General features: G+C 36.9%; 1 protein-coding gene across 2 annotated transcripts in view; it reads left to right on the forward strand.

Moving 5' to 3' along the window:
- Positions 1 to 26875, forward strand: part of LOC133615978 (dual specificity mitogen-activated protein kinase kinase 5-like) — a 120630-nt gene that overhangs the window by 23903 nt on the left and 69852 nt on the right. For both annotated transcript variants that reach the window (XM_061974926.1, XM_072914776.1), the window contains 5 exons: positions 6438 to 6505; positions 6601 to 6649; positions 7820 to 7884; positions 23746 to 23785; positions 24414 to 24482. In XM_061974926.1, the coding sequence (XP_061830910.1) occupies positions 6438 to 6505; positions 6601 to 6649; positions 7820 to 7884; positions 23746 to 23785; positions 24414 to 24482 (291 nt within the window). The remainder of the gene's footprint in view (positions 1 to 6437; positions 6506 to 6600; positions 6650 to 7819; positions 7885 to 23745; positions 23786 to 24413; positions 24483 to 26875) is intronic.

Below are 26875 nucleotides of genomic sequence, written 5' to 3' on the forward strand. Positions count from 1 at the left end.
TGCACAGGCAAGTGGCAACACAAAGTGCTTTTTACCAAAAAAGAAAACATGCACACACATATACACAATACTATTGACAATAGCAAAACTTGACATGGCACTGGAGAGTAACTAAAATTAACGCTATCTAAAAAAAATTGTATAAAACATATTTTAAAATATGGGTGGCACCGGTGTTAGTGCATGTGCCTCACAATACGAATGTCCTGAGTTCAATACCGGGCTCGGGATCTTTCTGTGTGGAGTTTGCATGTTCTCCCCATGACTGTGTGGGTTCTCTCAGGGTACTCCGGCTTTCTCCCACCTCCAAAAACATGCACCTGGGGATAGGTTGATTGGCAACACTAAAAATTGGCCCGAGTGTGTGAATGTTGTCTGTCTATCCGTGTTGGCCCTGCGATGAGGTGGCGACTTGTCCAGGGTGTACCCCTGCCTTCCACCCGAATGCAGCTGAGATAGACTCCAGCACCCCCCGCAACCCCGAAAGGGACAAGCGGTAGAAAATGGATGGATGGATGGATGGATATTTTAAAATATCTGTAAAGATAAAGTGTAAATAATACATTAATAAATGAATAAAAACCTAAACTTGAGAGACTAATAATGCTTGTCTATCTATCTGTGTAGGCCCTGCGATGAGGTAGCGACTTGTCCAAGGTGTACCCTGCCTTGTAAAATAGAAAATAACAGAATACAATTTAAGAACCGAGGACGAGTTAAACATGATCAGTAAAAAGATTGATTGAAATGTGTGTCTTTAATCTTTTTTTAAACTATCATAAACCGCAACTTTTTTCCAGTGCTTTGAACCCATGCACTTTATATAATGTTGAGACTAATTTATGGATCTTTCCGGTGTGGCGGCGCATATCCCGTCCCTGAAGAACGACAACACATTCACACAAACACACAACCACAAACACACCACTATATTACAGGGTATCCGCAGGGTCTTAAAAAGTTCTAAATCCAACAATTTGAATTCAAATCCTTTAAATGTCTAAAATTCTCCTAAATCTCTTAAAATGTCTTAAATAAGATTTCGAAAGGTCTTAAAAATCTATTTGCGTTACTTTTATTTAAAACATGCATAAGCTTTAGTTTTGCTTTTAAATGTTTAGATTTTTGAGGATGCTATAACATAACTACAAAACCGAACTTAAGTAGGCTACCTGTACTGCCGTCAGAGTTACTCGCACACCACCAGTTAGGGTGCCGTGTTCACGCAGCGGTGTGTTGTTACAGCTTAGCATAGCCGCTTAAAAAACTTAATGAAAGCCCACAGCAAAGCCGAATTACATGCATAAGATGGGTAAGTGCAAGTTAGTAAGTGCAAGAACGACCAATGCACGCTTGAAACTAGTGGATGGAAACGTATTAAGTGTTTAGGACCCTGATGTGGAGCTATTTTGGTAGGAAGCATTTGTAAACATTGCGGTGAAAGTCAATGGAATGGAATGTAAAAGTCAAAATCCGAGATAAGTCTGTGTCAAAAGCTGCTAAAACGCCAAAAACACAACAAATAACAGGAGTTGGGTTGACATTCTGGCCACAAATACTCCTTTGGGCCATTTGTTTTCAATTGACTGGAATGCTAACGCGGGTGATTCTGACTATTTTGGACTGGTAGTGATCGATTCACAGAGATCAGTCTGACACACTATAAATACCTCAGTGCTAACGAGGGGAAATTACACTTCAACGACTGTTGTTTGCATTGACAGTAGTACTGCTCGTTTGCATCTCAACAGTTGTTTTTCTTACTAAGATAGAAAGGAAACATTTTTGCCCAGGCACACCTTCCTGGTGTTGGAGTATAAATAATTGGGGTTTTGGCACCAGCCGTTAGACTGGATCTGACCAATCTAATTGTAAAACTAGATCTACCCAATATAAGTCTAATACTAGATCTGACCAATCTACAACGATAGGCATGAACTAATGAAGGACTTGGGTGAGAGGTGAAACGTCTTCTAAGACATACCAAACAGTCTGTTTGCGATCGATTGAATGCCCTGAAATTACTTTATGCCATGTTGCAAGCACCGTATTTTGATGAATGAATTAATTAATTTGTTGTACACCTGCGGCTAACTGACGTTTGCGCCCAATATACAGTATGTACAAAATAGAACTTGTCCAAAAATTAAGTGGGTGCAGCCTAAAATCAGGTGCGCTCCATAGCCCGGAAATTATGGTACACTTCCACTAGAAATTTCTTCCTTATTTTAAAATTGCACTTTTGAGACTTTGAAGAATGTTTAAACTATGGTGCAGAAAAAACACTACATTTTTGTAACAGATTTGAGTCATTTTCAATATTTAAGTGTTAATGGAATTAAATTGAATCGAATCAGATTTGTCGATTTAAAACCTCATGAATCAAAATCAAATCCATCCATCCATTTTCTACCGCTTGTCCTTTTCGGGGTCGCGGGGGGTGCTGGAGCCTATCTCAGTTGCATTCGGGCGGAAGGCGGGGTACACCCTGGACAAGTCGCCACCTTAAACCGATTTGGGAAATTGACCATAAAACACAGCCCTACTTACTTTTTATACACACGGGGAAAAAAATAATAATGTTTTCTGGGCTCCATACTCACTCATTTTAGAGATAATTTACACGTCATTGTACGTCTGATGTATCACTATATCAATGATGCGTTATAATGCACAGCCAAGTCAGTTGTGGTATGTGCGTATTAGGTGTGTTAGGTGGCAAAGTTACACTGCCATCTACTTTTCGGAGTTGGAACATCAAGCAACACAGACACCAATCTAACGCCCTTTTCTGTTTCTCTTTCTGTGGAGGTCCAAATTTACTTGTGGCAGGCCACTTGTTGTATCCCATTCAAATACCTGATATCGTACTTGTCATACTTTTACACCCAAAGAACTCAAAGGATACATAGGCCATTTTGATATTTTTCATTTTTAAAACTAATACCATATGTTGATGTTTTAAAATCAAATAAAAAAAACATGCTGTATGTCATCTTTGTTTATATTTGCGTAAGCATTTCAACTTTTTTCTGATTACACCTGTTTGCTCTTTTATTTTTGAATTTTTTTATTTTATTTTTTTTATATGTTTTTCTTTTGTAAGTGTTTTTAGAATGTGCCACTGGCCGCAAATGGCCGCCATGCCGCACTTTGGATAGCCCTGCCTTATATATATTGTATCTGCTGTGAAGCTTCGGCTCTAACTACTCAACTACTAAAGTCAAGGGTCTGTTATGACAAGACGATGTTTTCCAAAAACCTTTGGTAATCTTTCACCCCTTTCCTCCTATGTTAATATAAAAGTAATTGGCTGAGGGGAGTCTTGTGTGCTGTTTAAATTAGGTCTTCCTGGGCACTAATTAAAGAGAGAATCCCTTCGCTTTAGTAGACCCAACACACCTGCCTTTTGACCTCAATTAAAAGAGTAATTTTCAGTATTCCCCGTACAAAGTCTTGTCTATTCTTTCATGTCTTTCGAGTAAACATAGATCCGCATGAAAAAATGAAACGAAAATCGTCCTCAGTGGAGGATGACATTTTATTGTCTCAACTTGATTGTTCCTTGTGCCTTTGTCTTATTTTCCCAGATGTTAAGAACATTATATGTAATTGCACACAACTCCTGTTAAACCTCGTAATTATTCATATTCTAGATTAATTTGTTGAACGGGTTTCTTCTGGCTAGAAATGCCACACAAAAGATGCAAATGACAAATTGTGTCAATTTGAATATTGATATCACTATTATCCCTGTCTTATCTCTTGTACGACCTTTTGCATTTCATACATTTTAAGCTACTATACATGAAAAACTAGATTTTTTCAGTATGTACAAAACCCAAAAACAGTGACGTTGGCACGTTGTGTAAATCATAAATAAAAACAGAATACAATGATTTGCAAATACTTTTCAACTTATATTCAATGTAATTAACTGCAAAGACAAGATATTTAATGTTCGAACTGAAAAACTTCATTTTTTTTGTGCAAATAATCATTAACTTAGAATTTAATGGCAGCAGCACATTGCAAAAAAGTTGGCACACAGGCATTTTTACCACTGTGTTACATGGCCTTTCCTTTTAACAACACTCAGTAAATGTTTGGGAACTGAGGAGACCAATTTTTGAAGTTTTTCAGGTGGAATTATTTCCCATTCTTGCTTGATGTACAGCTTAAGTTGTCCAACAGTCCGGGGTCTTCGTTGTCTTATTTTACGCTTCATAATGCGGCACACATTTTCAATGGGAGACAGGTCTGGACTACAGGCAGGCCAGTCTAGTACTATGAAGCCACGCTGTTGTAACACGTGCAGAATGTGGCTTTGCATTGTCTTGCTGAAATAAGCAGGGGCGTCCATGAAAAAGCCTTTGCTTGGATGGCAACATATGTTGCTCCAAAACCTCTATGTACCTTTCAGCATTAATAGTGCCTTTACAGATGTGTAAGTTACCCATGCCTTGGGCGCTAATACACCCCCATACCCTCACAGATGCTGGCTTTTGAACTTTGCGCTTATAACAGTCCGGATGGTTCTTTTACTCTTTGGTCCGGAGGACACGACGCCCACAGTTTCCAAAAACAATTTTAAATGTGGACTCGTCAGACCACAGAACACTTTTCCACTTTGCATCAGTCCATCTTAGATGAGCTCGGGCCCAGCGAAGCTGGCAGTGTTTCTGGGTGTTGTTGATGAATGGCTTTCGCTTTGCATAGTGGGGTTTTAACTTGCACTCACAGATGTAGCGACAAACTGTAGTTACTAACAGTGGTTTTCTGAAGTGTTCCTGAGCCCACACTGATGTCGGTTTTTGATGCAGTACCGCCTGAGGGATCCAAGGTCACGGGCATTGCCGCTTACGTGCAGTGATTTCTCCAGATTCTGTGAACCCATTGATGATATTACGGACCGTAGATGGTGAAATCCCTAAATTCCTTGCAATAGCTCATAGAGAAATGTTGTTGTTAAACTGTTCGACAATTTGCTCACGCATTTGTTTACAAAGTGGTGACAATCGCCCCATCCTTGCTTGTGAATGACTGAGCATTTCATGGAAGCTGCTTTTATACCCAATCATGGCACCCACCTGTTCCCAATTAGCCTGTTCACCTTTGGGATGTTCCAAATAAGTGTTTGATGAGCATTCCTCAACTTTCTTAGTCTTTTTTGCCACCTGTGCCAGCTTTTTTGAAACATGTTGCAGGCATCAAATTCCAAATGACCTAATATTTGCAAAAAATAGCAAAGTTTACCACTTCGAACATAAAGTATCTTGTCTTTGCAGTCTATTCAATTGAATATAGGTTGAAAAGGATTTGTATTCTGTTTTTATTTACGATTTACACAACGTGCCAACTTCACTGGTTTTGGGTTTTGTACAATCAGAAGTTTGCATACATTGTACATCATATTAATTGTTGAACACTATCACATGAGTAATTATTAACTCATTACTCATTGCAGTTTTTATAGGGTGAAATTACATTTATATTCAAAGTATATATTTAATACTTTTTAAAAGCTATAATGGTGTTTCTCTGGTGAAGGCACAACTTGCGAGTGACATTTAAACAAGTAATTGGGTGTTGATCCAATTGATGATCCCAAACACATATTGAAACTGTTTTTGGAATGGATAATGCAAACTAACATTAAGCTTCTGGAACAGCCTTTACAACCTCCCAAACGTCACTTAAATGATGTCACTGTCTGCCAGAATTATGCTAGAAGCGTATGCTTGACTACAAAACGCACCTGATCTCATACCACTGGGGTTGTACGTGTATATATTTGAACCTATATGTACAGTCCATCTGGAAAGTATTGACAGCCTTTCACTTTTTCTACATTTTGTCATGTACAGATAATTCCATCAACTTCATTCTTGGTTTATGCTCTGCCATGTCAGGTGGGACCTTATATATAGACAGGTGTGTGCCTTTCTAAATCATGTCCAACCAACTGAATTTACTACAGGTGGACTCCAATTAAACTGGAGCAACATCTTAAAGATGATCAGTTGAATAAAAATTCCCCTGAGCTGTGAATACTTATGTACATGTAATTTCTTATTTTTTAGTTTGTAACATATTTGAAAAAAAAATCACATTGTCCTTATTGAGTATTGTGTGTAGAATTTTGAGAACAAAAAATAATGCATTCCATTTTTGAATAAGGCTGTAACATTAAAACGTGGAAAAAGTGTAGCGCTGTGAATACTTTCCGGAGGCACTGTATAATTTTGACGTGTAATGTCCATGATGACTGTGTGTAAGCATCTGACCATAACCATATGTTTCTGTTGTAATTCCTGAAGCTTTTCATCATTGGAGCTATTGTAAACTATTTAATCTAAAATCCTGTATTTTAAAGTGTAATCACACTGTATATCTGTCGGTCCACCTTGACCATATGTATGTTTGCACAAATGTAGGTGAATACACGGCCTAACCCAGGCAATGACTGCACACATGGTTTCACAGACCCTATGACCAACAACAGGTAAGCTCAGGGCACAGTTTGCGCATCATCAAAGTTCAGCTAAACAAGATCTAGAGACTCTTATGTCATTATGACTGTGTGTGCTTTTAATTCAGCTTAAAGCAATCGTCTGCTGAGCTGAAGCGTATCCTAACAAATGGACAAGTGAGTGTGTTTTTGTTTAACTAGAAGTCATTGTTTGTCTTTTTATACCCTGTAGCCACTCGCCGCAGCACATGATCTTTAGTAGTTGTTCTTGTGTATTGATTCTATGCGATTACAGCTCATGGCATTTTCTACGCGTTTGTTTTTTTTCTCTGTAAACTGCAAATTGGGATTCAGATTATACTGCCGGTTCAGATACGATTATCCACAAGTGAGCGCAGACGATACAAATACCGATCACAAATATTAACTGTACATCTTTCAATGTTTTTAATGTGCTATTGACAGTTAAACAGTATGAGCATGATATTTAAACAAGTTCATTTTTGTCTTTTGTTACTTACAATTGTTTGAGCAAAACAAAATCCATATTACAAAATAATTTAACAAAATCAAAAATTACTATCTATTACTCATTAAATTCCTTTTTGCTCTCAAAGTCCTGCGTCCAGGGAAAAAATAAAAAAAATAACTGTGAGAAAATAAAAATATTGATGAAATCAATCTAGTATCCATCATATACTGATTCTACTCTTGTTTGTAACACCACTGAAGTATGGATCAATCCGCCCTCCTCTCACAAGTCGTGTATTGACTGCGACAATGCTGACACACCAACCGTTGTTATATTATCATCTCTCTAACTCTTATTAATCTACTTGTTAATTTCCTTTGAATAGCTGCTTTCTGTTTGCTGCAACATTGTTCCATCTACTCTTCTTAAATTTTACTAAGCACTTATTTATTCTATTGTTTCTAGCTAGCTTAGCGGTTAGCTTAGCTGCTCTTGCTTGCTCTCGGTGTGTAACATGTTTAGTCTCGTCCTAATACTTAATACCTAAGATATTAAGTTTATTTATAACTTGTTATTAACTGAAATAAGCTCATTCAGTCATTTATTTAAACAAAAATGTATTGTCAGACAAATGCATGATTCATTACCTTTTCACATTTAATAATGGAGAGGAATGTGTTTGTAAATTTGTATTTTGTTGACAGTCATGCTTGTTTAAGAGAACATACACATCATAAACCTCAATGTAACATACTTTACTTCTAAATGCAGTCATTTGATTGTTTTTCTATTATAAATGACAACCCTGTTGTGAATTACTGTCCTACGTTGCATCGGTGCCTGCTGTATTACGTCACATTCTTCTTACTTTGCAGATAAATGCCCAAGATATTCAATATCAAGAGCAGCTTGGGCAAGGAAATGGAGGAACGGTCTACAAGTAAGTGTAGCTCACATTGAGCCACCAATCATACAAGTCACTAGGACAGGGATGTCAAACATGCGGTCAGCGGGCCGGAATACATCCGCGAACAGGTTCAATCCAGCCCACGAGATGAGTTTTCTAAGTGTAAAATGTAGCTGCATTTTTAAATGAAAGAAACTGCTGTTCTAAATGGTTCCGTTGGATGTCGCAATAACAATTCTGCTAGGCAGGCAAATAGTTTATACCGGGGCGAGCAAGTATACTAAGCAAGAGTTACACGGTAAAGCGCGGTTGCGACTCCTCCCCCTTGACCCAACGTAAAACAAACAGGAGTAAAAAAGACAATTGGTATCCCCAATTAAAATGCTGCATGAGACACTGCACATTGATATAGTTCTGTAAAAAGTATTGTCTTCTGTGCAAATTTAAAGGAAGTGATTAATGTGTGATTTACTGCAATACTGTCAGTCTTTTAAGTTTTTATTTTTGGTTTGTTGAAATTGTTCACACATTGCACAACTTTTATCGATAAACAGTGATGCCTAGAAGGCAGGGAGTAAAGTTAAAAGTTAAAGTCCCGACGATAGTCACACACAGTGGTGAAATTATCCTCCGCATTTGACCCATCCCCATGTTCACCCCCTGGGAGGTGAGGGGAGCAGTGAGCAGCAGCGGTGGCCGCGCTCGTGAATCATTTGGTGATTTAACCCTCAATTCCAACCCTTGATGATGAGTGCCAATCAGGGAGGCAATGGGTCCCATTTTCATAGTCTTTGGTATGACTCGGCCGGGGTTTGAACTCACGACCTTCCAGTCTCAGGGTGGACACTCTAACCACAAGCCCACTGAGCAGGTCTAATTCAACTCTCTTGAATAGTTTCTACCTTAGTTTGTTTTGTTTGCTGAGTTAGCACAGGATTAATATGTGGAAATGACAAATGAGGTAGTTGACACATAGAATAGTTTTTATTTATGCTTTATTTTGCTTTTCTGTTCAACCCTAGATGGGCTGTGACTTAAAGTTTAATTGCTTTGTAGATACACTGAGATTAAATCTAAGTTCATTGTGTTCTCAAGGTGTATTTGAAACTGCACCAATTTTTCCTCAGCAATTTTAACTAACTTGAAGTGTTTTGTCCAGAGGATTATTTGTGATATGTACATTTTCAGAATGTGCTTGTTCTATTTTGGGCCGAAGTAATACAAAGAAAACAGTCTGAAGTTGTCGTAGTTGTATTTTTAAGTTATTATGCCATGATTTTACCCGTCCGGCCCACGTGGGAAAAGATTTTCCTCCATGTGGCCCCTGAGCAAAAATGAGTTTTACTCCTTTGCACTAGGAATTATGTTTGATTGATTGATTGATTGAGACTTTTATTAGTAGGTTGCACAGTGAAGTACATATTCCGTACAATTGACCACTAAATGGTAACACCCGAATAAGTTTTTCAACTTGTTTAAGTCGGGGTCCACTTAAATTGATTCATGATACAGATATATACTATCATATATACTATCATCATAATACAGTCATCACACAAGATAATCATCAGGGTGTGTACATTGAATTATTTACATTATTTACAATTCGGGGTGTGGAGGGGGCAGGGGGGGGTTAGGTTTGGTTGTTATCATCAGTCATCAACAATTGAGAACAGAGAAATGGATATTGAAACAGTGTAGGTCTGACTTGGTAGGATATGTACAGCAAGTAGTGGACATAGAGAGAGAGAGAGAGAGAGATCAGAAGGCATAAGAAAAATATCTGCATTTGATTGTTTACATTTGATTATTAACAACAATCCGGGGAGGGTGTTAGTTTAGGGTTGAAGTTGCCTGTGCTTGACGTATACTACAGACATGTGATTTTTCCGTCTATAGTCCGTTTTTCTTCGTTTTTTCCAACCTACAATGTGTTAAAATCTTGATCCATCTCTTTGCCATACCTGCCAACAACTACAGTTTTCTTGTAATGAGTATGGTATTTGATAATCCAGTGGTAAAAAAACTACGGTTTTCCATTAAAAAGGACTAACTTAAAAATCGAAGCTACGTAGCGAAGCAACTCCACTGGCAGGTGACAACATTTACCGGAAACCTCAATGATGATTGGTTGGTTTACCTCTAAGAAAATCCAAGATGTGTTGGTTGGTGTACTATGATGGGTCACAATTGGTTAAGATTAGGGCAAAACGTTACGGACAGGCCAGTGAGAGGCAAGATTGGGCGGATCATCGAACCAGGAAGGGAAATCACAACAGCCGCGAACATCCCAAATGACGACGAGAGAGTCGGAGAAGAGAAGAGGGAATATTCAAGCTGGCGAATTATATATTAAAAACAACTAGTGGAAGATGGCAGAGGGATTCTCTTCCTTAGATTTTTCTTTTAGCGATGTAGACAACATCCAGGAAACCTACAATGCGTCTACTTGGCCACATTTTGACAAATGTATGCGTCTGGATAAAACAATGCCCAACACATTAATTTTAGTTGTTAACCATGTAAGCCCAAATCAAAACTGCTCTCGACATGGAAGATGTGGAATACACATTTAAGAACACACATGATTATGGCAGACATGTGATGACTTTTGCTACAGTATAACCTGTTTAAATGCTAAATTTAATTTTCATTGGTGTTTTAGAACAAGACAGTAGCTGACATTTTGTTCAATATTTCTACTGCTTATATTTTGACATTGAATAGTTGAATAATTTTGAACCATAAACAACATGACTGCAATATATTTGTTATTTCATGCTATAAATCACAAATGGCTATTCAGACAAAGGAAATGAGATAATAGAAAAAACATTGTTTGTACTTTTTATTTTTGCATTTGGAGAAGTTAGAAGGGGATAGGGAGTCGAAGAGACAGAAATTGGCTATAAAATCCAAGGCAGAATCCACTAAAGCAGAAACAAAAACGAAAATGCAAGCTGCTCAGAAATTTGCCAGGAAGGCTTATGTCAGAACCATCAAAGCAAAAATGCCAAAAGTAATGTGTGAATGAACACATTAAATAATGTAAATAACTAGATGAACCATCTGTGTGTCCCCACCAGGGCACCACCCTGGACCTGGTTGGGGACCTGCGCCTCCCAGACCCCTGGCTTATTTTCAGTCTTTTTCATTAAGTTCAAATCACATGCCTGATACTAGATGCAGGTCACAGGATTTTGGCAGTACACAGTATTTTCTTTTTTCTATTTGACTGGTACTGTTATTATAACCTTACTTGGATGAAAATAATTTCCTGTCGATGAAGGCCACGAGCATCTTTAACTTACTGTTATATAAAAATATACTTAAATTCTAAATGTCAGTTACAAAATGCTCCACCACTCATGTATTTTAAAACTTAACATATATGTCCCATCATTTTAAATAATTAAGGTTTCATGATCATTCACTGCTAAATATTTCAATCCAGGTATTAAAAATGTGGTTACAATTAAATACTAAAATAAGTACATGTAGAAAACGCATAAATACATACATTGTGTCTATTAATATACCGTATGTATATCTTAAACCAATTGAGGCTTTAAGCTATGACAGCATTAGACATAATTGGTCTATAGTACTAAACAATACCCAATAGAGAAGGTGCGTCCGCACTGGCTAGACACTGACAAATATACTGTATTACTGAGGAGCTAAAGTTATGACAAGGTAGGCACTCTTGTCCCGCTTTCCCAATGCTTCCTTGTTTCTTCCTTGCCATCAATCCACCTACATTGAGCTGTTTTATTGAGATTGAAGTATTGATTACTGCTCAGGCTAACCTTGACTCGGCCAAATGTTCTCTCGCCTCCACGGCAAACCCAGTAGATTTCCAACCGAGCCAAACCACAATAGCGTCTATTTATTTTCTCTTGTCTCATTCCAAATACATTTGACTCTTTTATCGCTTTTAGATTGTTTCATTAAAGTCCAATCTCTCATAGTTGCAGGACAAACAGAATGCTGATGTTTCAGGGTAGAAATGGTTACAGTACGCTTGTGTGAAGGCCAATATTGCAAATCCTACAACTTCTCAGTCAATTTAGCTCAGCAGAAAATCCATATGTTTTGGCGCTGAAAATGTTATGGTTGGGAGGAGAAGAGGGAAAGAAATGGCACTCTACCTTGTTTTGCTGTTGTGCATTATTTTCTTAAAAGTACTTAATAGAAGAAGCGAGGCAGTTTATTAATCTACTGTAGCATATTTTATACACTTATTTCTATGTGCTTTATATGCATTGAAAGTACAAACACAAAGAATCAAAACAAACAAGATATTTAGTCCGAAGAATCTGAATAAAACCAATTAAGATAGGAGAAAATACCTACTATTACAATACTGTCAAAAAATACCTACATATATATATAATGATCACCTTTTTAGGTCAGATGAATCACCCTTTTGAATTTTGACGAATGACGAATAATTAATACATTGTGTAATTAATCTGCTTTTATACATAACTAATAGGGATGGGAATCTTACAACAACTCACAATTCAATTCCATTCCGATTCTTGGGTTGACAATTCGATCCAGAATCTTGATTCAACACGATTGTTGATTCAAAACGATTCTCATAATATAGTATTTGGTATATAAATTATAATACATCTTTTTCAAAACAGGTTACATTGTACAAAAGTTCCTTTTTGCTGCTGATGTATGATTTATACTGTATGCACAGGAAGTAAGCATGGATATGGTCTAAAAAACTTATTTTTAAAAATAGATTCTTGAAAAATATTAATCGATTTAGAATTGTAATAAATAGGTATAGCCATTTGGATGTGAATACATTTTTTCTGGCACATCTAATGATAGTGTGTTTTTTTATTTTTATTTCGCATTTGTCAACGCAGCCTTACTTATATATAAACACATGATTAATATGATCTGATTATACACTGTAAAAGGTGACCGTAAAAACTATGGCAAGCAATTGTTAAATAGCAACAGTAAAACACTGTAAAATAAATCATAGTTTATCACAGTCGTAAATGCAGTAAAGAAACAGTAGATAATATAAATTACTATAGTTATACCGGTAATACGTAAAAACACATGACTTTACTATGGAAATACTGAATTATTGTACAATGCATTTGCTTTACGTTGCAATTTAGCAAGCACATACTCTAAAATGTATGGTATTATTATTTTGTCTAAATTAAAGATTTTGCCAATTGTAAATTTAAATTTACAGCATACCTTAATTGCAGAGGTGGGTCTAGAGCACCCAAAAATTGTACTAAAGTAAGAGTACCGTTACTTAAGAATAATATGACTCAAGTAAAAGTAAAAAGTAGTCATCAAAACAATTACTTGAGTAAGAGTAAATAAGTATTCAGAAAAAAACCCAACTTAAGTGTTGAGTAACTTGTGAGTAACTTCTGATTTATTTAGGATCTATTTGTTAATGGTTCTTGAACTACAATTGTAGTTGATGTGAGTGTGCCTGTCTAAAACATAAACTTATATACAACTTTTGCAACATGTTTTCTCTAGTTACAAGTGTAATTCTTGTAAGCTGAAATGTGAACATTTCTATTGACACAGATGACAGCACATGATATAAATGTTCTTTTTACGAATTTTAAAGTAATCATTAAAGATGTGTGCTGTATTTTCTGATATCATGTCACTTTTTACTGTCAGTACATTTTTATGCACTAAATTAATCTGATTTGTCAAATAATTCAGTTTCTTCTATTTTCACAGCTGCATGTGGAGTTGTAGTTTCCATGCTTTTATCTCTAATGTGACTGTTGGCCATATGCAGTGTGCCTCACATACACTCGGGGTTGATTGTGGTCATTTCAGCTTGTTTAGCTATGTGGAAATGTAAATACAGTAAAAGAAGAGAATGCTACAAGCTAATAAGCTAGCGCTAGTAAGTTTCGATCTCCGGATCTAACAGGTAACTACACATTTTCACTGCTATTTAGTCTTTTTGGTAATGTTTTAATGCGTTTGAATGACAATTGTGGTTATAATCATCAGAGACATACAAAAATATATATTTCAATATTTATTTTTTTTAGATATTTTAGCTACCTGTTTTAGGTTTCTGCATACCAGTTGTTTCAAACAGCCGGGATGTGCTGGTGTCATGTGTCATGATTAAATTGTCTTATTTTGGGAACATTCTGACACGTGCTCAACAAGTAGGTTTCTATTCTATCATACCACCGGCCAGTGTTCATTTTGACAGCAGTTTTTTTTAGTTTGTCATAGTTTTTTGACGAAAAGGTATCTTAGTTTTAGTCATATTTTGATCATGTAAAAATGTTTTGTTTTAGTCGATTAAATTCCTCAACATCTTAGTCGGCTAAAATTACAGTAAATGTTGTCGACTAAAATATAATGTATAATAGTATAATGTATAAGACGTAGTATGTATCTTGTTTTCATGTTAACATATAAGCGAACGAGCTGTCAGCACCAGTTAGTCCGCTGTGAGTTTATCAAAGTGCAGTTATCAATCTCAGTTTGTTAGGTCATTTTAATTTAAAAAGGGTAATACCAGAGGTGGGACCAAGTCATTGTTTTGCAAGTCACAAGTAAGTCTCAAGTCTTTGCCCTCAAGTCCGAGTCAAGTCCCGAGTCAAGACAGGCAAGCCCCGAGTCAAGTCCAAAGTCAAGACTGGAAAGTCTCAAGTCAAGTCCTAAGTCCTGCATTTTGAGTTTCGAGTCCTTTCAAGTCCTTTTAACCACAGACTAATATATTAACACAGATTGTGTATGCTTTTCAAACACTGTATTTATTTATTAAAACAAGTGCATTTTAAATTGCAGGAAAGAAAATTGTGCTGACATTGCACTTTATAATAGCACTATTAACCAGTCATTTTAAACATTAACTCATTCCTTTACAGAACAAACACATTGAAAAATAAAGTGCAAATGTACTTATTTGTACAAAAGTGTTAACATTGAAAAAACATGACATATACGTGAACATAACAAAAAAGTTGTACTTTTTATATGTCAGGGCCCTATGCTGCATTGCATTTGCAAAAGACCAAATCAGCCAAGAGTCTGTCAGTCATTTGTGCACGATGGGGGCGTAGTATGATGCCACCATGGCTGAAAACTCGCTCCACTGGAGCACTGGAGGCAGGCACTGCCAAGACTCTCATGGCCACTCGGAACAGTGAAGGAAGAGTCTTCATGTTCAATGCCCTGAACAAAAGGGGGGAGAGAGTTGTTTTGGGTTGGTGCACTACTTGTAAATGTATCTTGTGTTTTTTATGTTGATTTAATTAAAAAAAGAAAAGAAAAAAATTATTTCTTGTGCGGCCCGATACCAATCGATCCACGGACCAGTACCGAGGTAAACAACCAACAGTATGTCAGAAAGCTAGCTAAAACGGTACACATATTCATAATATAGTATACATTTTAACTGACCTTTATTTTACTATTTTTGTCTTTTTTTAGGTGGCTAAAATACGCGGTGCTGCTGACCGCCGTCTAACGTTACGTGTGATATATTGACTAACGTAACCCTGCTTAAAAAAAATCACTGAACAAAAAGTATGAATAAGGTAGTGAACTGCAACAGATTCCCGTGTTTGCAATAACGTTATAACGTTAGCAGTGAGTTTACAGCCTCACTGATTTAACTACACAGCAAATAAAAGTCACGTTACTTAGCCAATAAACGTTATCTTACATTCAAAACTTACCGTTCTTTGTGCAACTTCAAATGCCGGACGAAGTTGGAAGTTGTTGCCTCTCCATCAGTAATTTTCGAACCGCATGTGTTGCATACTGCAAACCGTTTTGTGTTGACCACCTCGTAATTTTTATACCCAAACAAAATTATTTTAGGTATCATTTTTTGTTCACTGGCGTGTGGTTTGGACATGTCTTCTTCGTTGGTTGTCCTGCAATTTGATTGGATGAATGCTGTGTGATGAAAACAAAGTAGATCTAATTTGATTGGCTGTTGTACTGAGACCACACCAGCTGACACACGCAACGCTGATAGACAAGTACACGATGAAAAATACGGAGCGCTCCCGAATAACTTTTTCATCTTTGGGTTTTGGGGAAAGTAGCAAGTCATGTCAAGTCATGTCAATTCAAAAGGCTCAAGTCCAAGTGAAGTCACAAGTCATTGATGTTAAAGTCTAAGTCGAGTTGCAAGTCTTTTTACATTTTGTCAAGTCGAGTCTAAAGTCATCAAATTCATGACTCGAGTCTGACTCGAGTCCAAGTCATGTGACTCGAGTCCACACCTCTGGGTAATACTAACCTTCGGGAGTTTTGTCGCCGTCATCATTATTACCGTTTATCGTTACATCCCTACAATATAGTCTTGTTTCCTGGTGATAACTCCAAACGCTGTGTCTTAGTGGTTGCAGGTTTGAATAGATCCCCACCGTGAGGCTTCATTTGATTGGTGGAATGGAGTCCAATGTCACAAAAGCTTAAGTTGGAGTGGCGAAACAGAGTCACGTGACAGTGCCTGCCGGGAGAAGGCTTGTCTTTATCAATAGATTGTCAATTATTATGATGTAAATAAAGGTAACGATCGGAATGAAACTCAATGTAACGGAGTAAAAGTAGCGTTTCTTCTTCACAAAAATACTCAAGAAAAAGTAAAAAGTATGTTACATTAAAACTACTCTGACAAGTACAATTTTTTCTAAAAGTTTTTTAAGTAAATGTAACTGAGTAAATGTAACTGAGTAAATGTAGCGCGTTACTACCCACCTCTGCTTAATTGTTTTAGGGGTTTGTGTTAAAGCATTACCCTAGTTCACTTTTGGCCAACAACATGTTTTCTTTTTTTTTTTGTGGCAAGTCGTAACAATATATCAGTTTATTTCATAGTAATATATCGTAAGCAAAAACACTTATCAACTGGAAAATTAACAGATTCAACATCGACATACCGTAATGTCTTATACATTGTGACTGTGTGTTTTAGGGTGAATTCCTGGCAACCACAGCTGCTGGTATTTTACCGTAAATTGTGTGGATTTTTTTTACAGTGTAAGAGTAAAAGTCTGCAGGTATAAAGGGGAACTGCACTTTTTGCTCATCATCCACAATTCTTATGTGTCATAAGAACACACATCTTTCTCTTTTCTGTGTATTCTGAATTGTTAAAAAAAACTGCTAGACAGAGGCGACTAAATATGTCATTTTAAATCATTACACATTGGTTTGAGGTTTCAGGTTGATTACAACTGCATAACCATGAAGCAATGTACAGTTTGTGTGCATCAAAAGCCTCCATCCCACATCTACACCTGTGACACATTGGTCTTATGCAAGTTTCCCATTTTGAAATCCTTTTGTTGCATCTCTAATCTTTAAACCGGTCTGAAATGTCTTTCTAGGTTATGTCGTTGTTACTGTGCAGTGTCTTACATCAGTCCTCTGGCTGAACAAGGACCATTGTGTTCCATATTTTAAGACTAGGATTTTTCAATTCCCGCTGTGGCCCTGGATTTCTGTCTTGCTTGGTAACAAAGCAATGCTGGTCTCATCACGTGTAAAAACATCACTAAATGCTTCCCACCTTTCAACCCTTTAGTTCATTTATGACCTAGAGCCATTTGGACTCAATTGGATGTTACCAACACCTCAGCTCTTATATGCTGACCTGGTCATCCATCAGCGTCTGCCTTTGTTTTTTTTATTACACACTCCCTCAGAGTACCACCTTGTCCGCCAATTTAACTGACTCTATGGCTTATAAATACAATTACAAGGACACACAGACCATTGTTTTAGTTTCTCAAAATCCAGGAGTGCAATTAAAACCATCATGTTAGCATGGCTGTGACATCTATTCAGACACTCTTTTTCAAGCCTCTTAGCCATTTTCTATATTGACTTGTTTTGTCACTCCATGGATTAGATTTAATGGTCGAGACTCCAATCACTTTGATTAATCTGTGTTTACCTTGTGTCTTAATGATTTGAATGTGTAACGATGCGCTCTTTGAGCATGTGGCGTGACCCCAGGATGCAGTGACATCATGGTAAGTGCAGTCAAAAAGAGTCTTTATTGAACTAAGGAGATACTCAAGCAGAGCAGCATGATACACAAAATAATACGAAACATTATAATGAATTATTTTAAAAATATAGAAAGTTAAGACACACAGGAAGTTCGAAACAAAATAAAACTATTCCTTGTCAATACTTTAGATTGTCTCTGAAATTATATTTAGATTACTATATTTTCCGGACCATAAGGCGCACTGCCGATGAGCGGGTCCAGTCAAGTGTATTTTCATACAAAAGACGCACCGGATTATTGGGCGCATTAAAGGGGTCATATAATTTTTTTTTTTTTCTAAATGTAAAACACTTCCTTGTGGTCTACATAACATGTAATGGTGGTTCTTTGGTCAAAATGTTGCATAGATTATGTTTACAGATCATCTTCAAGCCGCTTTCTGACAGTCGCTTCAGTATGCGCCGTTTTGTGGGTGGTCTTATTTACATGGCTCACCTTCGGCAGCGTCTTTTCTCCGTCATCTTTGTTGTACCGGTGTAGCGTGCAATAACAATGTGTCCCGTGAAAAACCGTCTGACCGGAACTGTCTAATAACTAAAGTTCCTTGGGTGAATAATGTAAACTCAGTACACCGGTATGTTTTAGCGCTTTCATGGCGAGTTTTCTGTCAGATATAAGTAAGAACTTTACGCTACTTTAAATTAGACATGGCAACAGCATAGGATAATGTCCCATAACAAGAAGATAGAGAAAAAGAAGAAGCTTTTCGACAATGGCGTCGGCAACGGACTACAAAGGCGGACTCGCACAAATTTTCAGGACTTATGGAGATCCCAAATACAGATCAGCAGGTACCAGAAGGTAAGAAAAGACGCCAGATAATGTCTTACCTTATATACACACACCATAATAATACTCGTATGTTGAAGCACAGTACAATTCTTCAAGCGGTGCGGTCTTCATAGCTTACCAAAGTCGTACTAAAACATTTTGATCGATTTTTGAGCGACTTGTGTAATGTTCTATATTTTCAATGGAACATATAAAATGTTGGTGGTGTTTACTTGAGTCATATTGCAGTCTACAGGTATCTCTTATGTGTGACTGCCATCATATTGCAGTCTACACCTATCTCTTATGTGTGACTGCCATCTACTGGTCACACTTATCATTTCACCATGTACCAAATAAAATAGCTTTGATGTTGGTAAGCACAACCAAAATGATTCCGTACATTAGGCGCACCGGGTTATAAGGCGCACCGTCAAGTTTTGAGAAAATTAAAGGATTTTAAGTGTGCCTTATAGTCCGAAAAATACGGTAGCCTCAAACATCAAAAGGAAACTCGCCTCATGAACAATGCCCCAAAATACTGTTATTGATCATAAATGTACAATATTTCATAGTAATGTTATTAGAAACTGCATCATAATATGAGATAACTTCATCATCTTGGTATTAACAATAGCATGATTTTAAATCCTCAGGTGGCAAGTAAAGTCCTTTAAAATTATTGTTGCCTGCAAATCTGAACAACTTCCACCAATTTGCATACTGTAGTTCTCAAAACATGCAATAATAATGTTTTCCCCATTATTAAAAATCTATTGTTACTGCCTTATTAACTGTACCAGAATATGGTGATTGATTACAAGGTACATGGAGGAAGCTGAATGCTGAAAACCACAATGTCTGATCAATTTATCATGACTTCATCATTTTGCATTATTATTTCATAAGGTCTCATATTTTTTTTAACTGGACTTATTTTCTATTCTTAATTTTTTTATTATTATTTAATATCCTGCGCTTATTTATTATTATAAAATGTTACTGTCAGTATTTTAGTATTTTTGTTTGATTCTGCTGCTTGTATCGCTTTTATTTGTTTTAATGTTGTTGAGGTTGTTGTGTTGTTTTTATTATGATATGGATACCCCTGGTTCTGAAATAAATGGCTGTAAATTAGTTTCAATATACGGTAATATTAACTCTATTTGTTAACTTATCATTTTATCATTGAACAAGTTATCCATACAAACTGTGTATTAACCTTACTGTTAAGAATTCAATACCCTTTCTTTTTCTGTTAGAAAATGGCAACTAAATAATGCTGCACATTTTAAACATAAGAAGTGAACACACTTTCAGTAACCGCTGAGCCACAGAGAAGTGGGAATAAATAAACTCTGCTTCTTTCCTTTCAGACATGTTGCATTCTGCAATTGTAAACATGACATACTTTAATGTAACAGGTACAGTTGTTTTTTGCTAATAGTAATATTCTTTATAAAGTCTCCCTGTTTGTTTTTCGAATTTTGTGCTATCGCTGACACATTGTGAGAACGAGGGGCGCGCCAGCCATGTGGCAGTGTAAAAGTAGCGCATTAGCCCTGATCCAAAAGGCCAGACATCCTAACATATAGCCCCAACTTGAGAGAGATAGCGAGAGGGCCTATGAATACTGCATGATGGAGCTTTTATTACAGAGGAGCTAGAGTGTAAATAAGATCTAGGCAATGGGGCACATTTACTGGGGTCAGATAAGGGGGAAATGACAGGGGGTGGCTATGTAACCTTGTCCCTAGCTCTCCCGCTGTCACGAGTCCGTCACTGTAATTCATATAAGAATGTTCAGCCCTGAGCTGGTCAAGGACAGTTTTCTTTAACCAAGCCGCATCATATATTTATCTTTATAGCATCCCCTATAACAGTTTGAAACATAGCAATTTGTACTTTATATTCATAACCATATTTTTTTAAGTACTTTCCATCAAGCTTAATGTTAAGATTATGGACATACTGTATGTCTTGATTGTGTCTTCAAAAACACAGTTCACTTTAAAGTTCAATAGTTCAATGTTTATGCTAAGCAATGTGACTAATTCAATGTCAATTAAATAGTACTATTGTGCCTTACACCTCAATAGTCGTCACAATGTATTTTTAAGTAAGTCAACTTTCAAAACTAAACTATTTTATAGCCGTCGCAATATGTATATTAAATCTACCTGGAGCTAATAACATGAAAAATAAGTGTGCAATATCTTACAAAAGTGAGTAAAAAACACTTTTAATTTCAAAAACCATTTTATTTTATTTTTTCAAAACTGTGCTATAGACATGATAGTTGGATATACTTTAGAGTAGTCATTGTACAACTTATAATAACTGCTGTTATTTTTTATAATCTACACTTATTCCAAAGCAGTATGCTGACTATTTTAAGTTCGTATTGTCCTTTGTGAAGATTAGGGATGGTTATTGTTTACATTTTAATCGATACTAGTACTGAATCGGTACCTTTTATAACTGTGCCGGTGCTTTAAACCATGCAAGAAACCAGTGCTTAAAACATGAAGAACATTCACATTTTTGTTAAAGAAAAAACAATGCCTTTTTATTCTTATTGAATTTTGTAAAATTCAGTGTGAACAGACGAGTGATTTAAATACTTAAACTATTTAATTAAATATTAAATAAATAAGCAAAAAATATAAGAAACAAAATCCACAACAAAGAATTATGATTGTTGCAGCAAACTTAACCAGCAGCAATACAGAAAATAGAGAATGTTAAAAAAAATTACTTGCTTGCGTTGTTAGTTGATGCTCTATTTCAGGGATTTTTGAATGCACCTTGCTCGCGATAACTGTCATTGGTACATAATGAGAAAGTGCTGTGTGGTTGTTTTGGTTTCTGTCTAGCACGGCAGCACTTGCAGTGTTATGAGGGTTGTTGTTGATGTGTTAAGGTAGGAAATAAAGTATAAAAAGAGTTTCAGACTCTGTGCTTCTGTCGAGACACTACATTACTTATAAGACGTTACTTGCACAATATCTCTGCCAAGTACTCATTTATTTTGCACCGAAAAAAGGCACCGATAGCTACTTTTTTTGGTCTGGTTACTGTCATTTACATCGGCACTGGTGCTATTATAAAACAGTTTTGGCACCCATCTCTAGTGAAGATTTAAGAAAAATAGTTGATGAAATGTAAGGGATGTACTTTCTTGTGTTAGTTAATGTGTATACTAGGGCTGTTAACATGTTAATGCATGTGATTAATCACAAAAATGATCGCGTTATTCATGTACAATATTCAATATAAGGTTCATCACACAATTTATTTTGATAGCACATGTCCATGTGCTAATGGTTACTTAAAAGGTGACATAGGTTGTTATATGATCAGTGATCAGGTCAATGCATACGCCAGTGCAAAGATGAGTGAGGAGACTATGACTATCTGTTCGGTGGAAAATTTCACTTCAAAGTATACCTCGATGAGACGTAAGATAAAACAAAGGTAATTTGAATATATTGCTGCGATAAATTATCTTACCATTGAAGTACAGCAATTTTAAAATTGCATATAAAAGCAAAGCACTTTAATTAGGCAGCCGCTAGCAAGAACGCCAACTTCGACAACAAGGAGTGGTCAAAAAACAACGCTGGCAGAGTATAACTGTGGAAATGTTGTCAACAAAAGTACCACAGATAAGTTAGGCAACAGTTTTGTAGCACCTGTGAATAATCAAAATTCTAAAGTTTTATTAATCTGATAAAAAGTGTAATCGCTCAACAGTACTCGCTATACCAAACAATATTCAAAAGGCATTTTAAGCAGATCTGTAACAGAATATACACACATAGCTTCTGTTTTGGTGCATTCCGCCACAGGCTGGGTACTCAGGCTAGAATAATGGGAGGACTCCAGGTAGTTTGTTTGATAGCTTTTTAGGCTTCCACAACCTGCTCATTCAGCATTAACATTTCTACCCCTGCGATCTCGCCTCAATTAACATCGTCGGTTTAATTACGAGGCAGCAGTCATGCTTAGCTGATATTGATTGTAGTTTAGAAGAATACTGAGACATCCACAGGAAAACAGGGCCACGAGTCTTTTGTGAAAAGTGCTCTTTCGGGGAGAACATGACACAGATTGAATTTATTCTTCTGGAAACAATAAATAACTATCCATTATAATGATTGTATAAAAGTCAAGTTAGAGGTCATAGTTTAAAATTTAAAGCTATGGCTATTCAAGGTTTATTTATCTTATCGTTGACTTCAAACACATAATTTTCATATTTGACGCATGCTTTTGCTTTAAATGACATAACCATAAGAATTAAACGAAGCAATAAACACTATTGAAATCAGTCAGACAATCAAAGTGATATAATTTTTTTGTTTACAATTACACAAAAAGGTATACGTAAAATAAGCCCACGTAGATGTATTCATAACACTGTTGGTTAATAACTAATGTTGCATTTGCGTTGGTGTTTAAAGGGCTGCCTTAGTTTCGAGGTGTCTCGCCAAGAGGCAATGTGATACTCCAGTCTGTGTCAAGTGTAATCACACATTGCACCAGGCACATTCTGTTTCACACTCATTGATAGGTGGTGTAGCCAGGTATGATCGTGATACCTGGCTACCAAACCATGTGATGCCAGGACCCACGTCATCCCCATCACCGGGCAGCTGTTAGTGCATATTAATTATTAAAGATTGTGCGCTGAGAGGTCATGAGGTAATGTGACTGGTAAACTACCGGTAAGCTCTAAGCAATGTAACTAAAGCTGCAGTCTGCCATTAAGGAGTTTGACATATAGATCACAATGGGGCCTGTTTGTTTGCTGCTTCTTTTGCAACTCAAAACTTGGGACCTTCTGTAGGTTGCAGCCGACTGACCCATGACCAAGTTTTACAGGGAAAAAAAATGTTTTCACACTAAATTACACATTTTGCCTTAAGTTTTGCATTGTTAAACTTGGCTTTCACTGCTTTGTCCTATCATTTTGGGTTTAGAAATATACTGAGAGCCCTTTTTGAAGAAGAATGCAGTTTCACGTTGTATTCTTTTTGTCTATCTAGAGCATATCATCTACTTGGCAAGAGGGTTTTAGCTGTCAAGGTGAGACATCTGCTATGACTGATCTTTCATGCTATTGAAAAATGTTCTTGAGGGTGATCAATAACAAATATTCCTTCTACAGTTAAATTGGCCTGATGAGTTCATGCAAATGTCAGTCTATTTTTTAGCCTAATGATGATGATGTATGTTTTGGAAAAACTATCAGACAGTCACTATAACTTTAGGTAGACCTGTGCGACAACAAAATTAGAGCGACCTGAAAACATTCTCCTAAGAACTTGCGTCCTCTACAGTGATACTTGTGTTTTACACAACTGAGCTGTTTTTACCCCCAATTTTGTGAGTCTGACAAAAGAAATAGACGGAAATCAAATTTACACTGCAAAGGATGCTGGTTCTTGGGAAGATAGAAGGTCCCCTGCTTCATCAACTGCAGCATGTGGGACCAGGTGCTTCCTTTCAACTGATGACTGGCATTTGATTTAACAAAGGTAAAAAACTGCAGTCATTAGTATGTACTCAATTGTAATGCTGTATTTATTTATAAACATTTACACTATATTGATGATATAACTCAGGTATTTGCATTTACTGTTGTACATATTACATTGTCTTAATTTTAATGTTTCCTAATGATGGTGTCTTCTGCTTTGATTTGTTTTAACAGGTAATTCCTCTTGACATTACTGTGGAGCTACAGAAGCAGATCATGTCAGAGTTAGAAATTCTCTACAAGGTCAGTTTTTATTTGATGAGTTGTATGTAAAATGTACGTAGATGTAGAATGTACAAAGCAAGATTTAAGGGTGCCGTTTTTCAGCGGAGAGGGGACTGTCTAGAGGGCGCTTCTGTTTGAGCGAGCTCCCGCCCTCTTCCTGGTTTGACCATAGAAGATATGCACTACTGATACACACGCACTAGAGCTGCAGCCATCAATTATTTTAGTAATCGAGTAATCTATCAATTAGTTTGTTCGATTAATCGAGGAATCGAATAAACGCACTTCCTAGCCTCAATGCGTATTTTAGGGACTATAGTAGAGGTGGAAATCTTTAGGCATCTCACGATTAAATTCTGATTATTTGGGGAACGATTCGATTCAACACGATTCTCGTAATAAATTATTTGGTATATAGATTCTAATAAAACTTTTTCAAAACCTATGATTTGTACGCGCATTGTTGTATTGTATTTTAAAAATGTATTTCCAAGAATCACAGAATCTTACTTGATCTATTAAAAGAAAATAGAGCAACCCCAATTCCAACCTAATCTCCGCTTTACAATACTCAGGATAGAAATTGAGAAGACTTGTGAATACAATACTTACAACAGTATGAAAAAAAAACAAAAAAAAAAACATATCAATAATAGTTGTTTAATGTTTAATTCCAAAAATGTATTCTATATATATCCATATATATATATATATATATATATATTTTTTTTTTTATATTTTTTATTTTTTTTTATTAATTATGAATCATTTTAGAATCAGGAAAAAAAAAAAACGCAAATTGGATGTGAGTTTGAGTTGTACGGTATACCGGTACTCATAAAGAACCGCGGTACCAATGAACTAAAAACGGTACTATATTGATTCTGAAAAATACCAGTTTCTTGTTTTTTTTCCGGGCATGACGGCGCGCCGTCATCACATTGTGAGATTGTTGGTTTAACGAGCAGAAGAGTATGTTTGGCAAGTCACACGCACAAAGTACTTACAAGCAGACACGGTGTGTTGACAGAAAGGGAGAATGGATACATTTAGGCTTAAAAACTAACAATAAAGGTACAACTACAACACTGAAACGCCGCTCAGCGAGAGGTGCTTTAAAACATGGCGTAGCTAGCAGCTAACGACCCTCCGCAGTCGGCAGTATTTAAGCTGAATCACCAATCCTCGCCTCCATGGCGACAAATAAAGTAAGTTTCTTACAAGTATCATCACTGCAGGACGAGAAATAGATAAACATGCTTCACTACACACTGTAGTAGGATACAATAGCTCACCGCTAAGAAGAAGCTGGCTCTCCTCAATGTAAACAAATGCCATGGGTGGATCTACACCTGACATCCACTGTAATGATACCAAGTACAAGAGCGTATGCAGTCGATACTACGATGATTACATCAATATTTTTACTGTCACAAAATCTTTTTTCCTTTTCTTTACATTTATATTATGTTTATAAACTCAAGAAACACGTACCTGGACACATGAGGACTTTAAATATCCATCCATCCATTTTCTACCGCTTATTCCCTTCGGGGTCGCAGGGTGCGCTGGAGCTTATCTCTACAATCGGGCAGAATGCGGGGTACACCCTGGTATGATACATGATATTGCCAAAAGAATTTGGCCACCCATCCAAATGATCAGAATCAGGTGTCCTAATGACTTGGCCCGGCAACAGGTGTATAAAATCAAGCACTTAGGCCACGTAAACTGACAGAGAGGGGTCAGCAGATGCTGAAGCGCATAGTGCAAAGAGGTCGACCACTTTCTGCCCAGTCAGTTGCTACAGAGCTCCAAACTTCATGTGACCTTCCAATCAGCCCACGTACAGTACGCAGAGAGCTTCATGGAATGGGTTTCAATGGCCAAACAGCTGGAACTAAGCCTTACATCACCAAGTCCAATGCAAAGCGTCGGATGCAGTGGTGTAAAGCACGTCACCACTGGACTCTAGAGCTGTGGAGATGCGTTCTCTGAAGTGATGAATCACGCCTTTCCATCTGGCAATCTGATGGATGAGTCTGGGTTTGGAGGTTTCCAGGAGAACGATACATTTGCATTGTGCCGAGTGTGAAATTTGGTGGAGGAGGAATTATGGTGTGGAGTGGTTTTTCAGGAGTTGGGCTTGGCCCCTTAGTTCCAGTGAAAGGAACTTTGAATGTTCCAGGATACCAAAACATTTTGGACAATTCCATGCTCCCAACCTTGTGGAAACAGTTTGGAGCGGGCCCCTTCCTCTTCCAACATGACTGTGCACCAGTGCAAAAAGCAAGGTCCATAAAGACATGGATGACAGAGTCTGGTGTGGATGAACTTGACTGGCCTGCACAGAGTCCTGACCTGAACCCGATAGAACACTTTTGATATGAATTAGAACGGAGACTGAGAGC

Source organism: Nerophis lumbriciformis, linkage group LG15 (assembly GCF_033978685.3).
Source record: "Nerophis lumbriciformis linkage group LG15, RoL_Nlum_v2.1, whole genome shotgun sequence".
In the NCBI taxonomy this organism is placed as follows: Eukaryota; Metazoa; Chordata; class Actinopteri; order Syngnathiformes; family Syngnathidae; genus Nerophis; species Nerophis lumbriciformis.